The sequence below is a fragment of the Buceros rhinoceros genome, unplaced genomic scaffold (assembly GCF_000710305.1).
Source record: "Buceros rhinoceros silvestris isolate BGI_N320 unplaced genomic scaffold, ASM71030v1 scaffold3748, whole genome shotgun sequence".
NCBI lineage: Eukaryota > Metazoa > Chordata > Aves > Bucerotiformes > Bucerotidae > Buceros > Buceros rhinoceros.
The window spans coordinates 26,645-29,497 of record NW_010428476.1 but is presented as its reverse complement, the minus strand read 5'-3'; the positions used below and the strand labels follow the sequence as shown (position 1 = coordinate 29,497).

At 38.6% G+C, this 2,853-nt stretch overlaps 1 protein-coding gene across 3 annotated transcripts in view; it reads right to left on the bottom strand.

Annotated features, from left to right (window-relative positions):
- LOC104498845 (trinucleotide repeat-containing gene 6B protein) overlaps nt 1–2,275 on the bottom strand; it is a 44,869-nt gene extending 42,594 nt beyond the window's left edge. For all 3 annotated transcript variants that reach the window (XM_010142274.1, XM_010142275.1, XM_010142276.1), the window contains exon 1: nt 2,188–2,275. In XM_010142274.1, coding sequence (XP_010140576.1) covers nt 2,188–2,244 — 57 coding nt within the window. In that variant the 5' untranslated portion in view covers nt 2,245–2,275. The remainder of the gene's footprint in view (nt 1–2,187) is intronic.
- Between the last annotated feature and the right edge of the window lie 578 nt (nt 2,276–2,853).

Here is a 2,853-nt window from a genome sequence, read left to right as displayed (position 1 = left end):
CGCTCTGTGGGCAAGCCTGTAAGTACAGGCAGGACAGGAGCAGCTATAGTGAATAGGAATGTGGAGTCAAAGCCATCCTCTGACAAGATACCAAACTGCCCCTGGGACACCAACCACAGGAATTTAGTCCGTGAAAGTGCTTGCAGAACTTCTGTTGAAGTTATTTTTAAAATTTTTTTGTAAGTTTCAGAAGATCCAGACAGAAACTATTGTTTCATGTTATACAGACACTGTCTGAAAAAGGTACCACCAAATCACAACTGCTTATTTGATGAACACCACTACAGTCACTAAGAAGGAACACACACATTTATGTTCTGTCCATCTGGTCGCCTGCTTCGCTATTCCTAGGTATCTCCAAGTATTCCTATTAAGTTTACTCTCTAGGATATTAACTTACCCAGTGTTTACCCTTCCCAAGATTTTGGCAAAATACCGTAATGTTCAATCATACTGAATAACTTAGTAGTTGAGAGGCCACATAGGCAATCTGGAAATCTCCTTTGTATTTAAAGGGCCAGTTCCTCAGTAGACAGTCATGGCATAGTTATCAAAATGATATGTACAACCTTTTCAAGTTTTTCTTGTATCATGGAATGCCAGCATATAATCCTCAGTCATTAGTCTTTATTTATCAGGGCCTGCTCCTCCTGGTTCCTATATATAGTTTCTACAAACAGCAGCAACACCAAGGCAAACAGGCACCGAAGAAACTTTATTCTGTAGCTACTGATGTTTCGCAGTTTTCTGGGGGATTTATCAACATGGCTGGATAAAGACAACAGAAATACAACAGTTTATCACCACCTAATTTAAACTGGTAAGACTCAAATTGGTGGAAAAGCCATATTTACGAAGACCACAGATAAGTCAAAATATGGGTGCTGGCTGTTCTAGGCAGAAACCTACAGTATCTAACACAGAGTAACATCTGATCTGTCATAGGATCCGTCATTTCCGAAGCAACTGTAAAACAGAGACTACCAAAAGAAAGAAGTCTTTTACTCTCAATTTCACATAATCATTCAGGTGGGAAGGGACAACTTCTGGAGATCTAGTCCACAGTACCCATCCCTGCTCCCCACCCACCCCAAGGACTGTCCTCAACTCAAAGCAAAGTCATCAAAACCTGATTGCACAAGGCCCTGTCCAACTCATTTTTTGAGCAGCTCCAAAGATGGAGGCACCACAACCTCCCTGGGTTCCAGCAGTTGCCTGGTCACACACATACAGAAAAAGTCGTATTCTGATTAAGTGGAATTTCCTGTATTTCAGTCTGTGCTTATACGCCTTGTCACTGCACACCACTGAGAAGAGTCTGTCTCCATCTTTAATCACTCCCACAAAATAGTTACATACATTGATTAGTAAGATCCCTCTGAGCCTTCTCTTCTCCAGGCCAAAAGGTTCCAGCTCTCTCAGCCTCTCCTCACTTGTCAAGACACTCCAGTCCCTTAATCATCCTAGGGGCCTTTTGCTGGACCTGCTCCAGGATGGTTACATCTGTCTTGTACGGGCAAGCCCAGAACCAGACAGAAAGGATCTTACCAGTAAAAATCATGAATAAAACTGCAAGAGACTCAAGTTTGTATGTCAAATTAACTCCTAGAACAATCTACCAGAATTTCAGTTTCTAATATACCAAGTGTTCAAACCCATTTCCTGAGCAAAAAAGCATTTCTCAGTGACTTCATCAATCCTCCTCAGCCCAGACTTGAACTGACACACTTCAGCAGAAGTGCTATTAGCTGTGGAAAATGTAAAACCTAAGTGATTCTTAGCAAAAGGGAATCTTCAGTAGTAAATATTTAATATAAACTTTCTTAAAGACTTACCAAACAAAAGTATCCTCTTGCTCTAGAAAATACTTAGTCAACTTGCCTGAAAGAATTCCAAGCTCAGCACCATTTCCATGCCCAAAGAGCTGAAAACGTGGTTGCATAAATCAAGAGAGCCTACATTCAATACTTTGTATCAAAAAAACTTCTCTTCACATAACACACTAAGGAGAAGAAATGTCTAAGTTAAACACTTGTGCATCACTTTTCTGGAACCTAAAATAGTTTCATGAAGAATCACTTCTAAAAAAAATCAAGTTTTTAAGCTCAAATACAAACAATTTAATATCTTACCACTCTCAATACTTATGTTCCAGCTGGATTTAAGAATTCAAATATCAAAACCTACCTTCTGAGCAGATTCCTTCTTTTTCTTATCCTCTTTCTTCCTTTTCTTGTCTTCCATTAACTGTTCTTCCCTTTCTTGCTCCTTCTCTCTGTCAAAACATGAAAAACAATGGTATGAGCACAAGCAATTTGTAAAAGAGAACACATACTATATCCCTTTTCACCCCAAGAAAGGAAGTCAAGATTCCAGATTTCTCTTCATTCACATTTGAGAGTTTCAGTCTAACTGAGATAAGAAAACCACCTTCTAGCTCAGTGTGGCCATGATCACACCATTTGCTGCATAATGGAAAATTCCTTTATTCGGATGAGGCCTCTTATGGCAATACCCTGCAAAAACTACATATCTGATATTAGAAAATATCTTAAAGACATTTTGGCTAAAGTACTCTTTTAACTGGGTTGTGCTATTATTTAATGAATAGTCTCATGAATCTTTTCATATGGTAAAAGAAGGGAAGTTGCAATTTAATATAAGATGGTTTGGTCTGATACAACATTTATCTTCACAAGGGGAAGAGATTACTCTATTGCCTGTAGCTATGTCACTTGTAAGAGATGAGAAGTGTCATATCAAATCAAAACCATAATTTATTATACAAATCACTAATTTAATTTCTGGCCTATTGTACCCACCCCCAGAATTTTTGATGAAACTTTTAATATA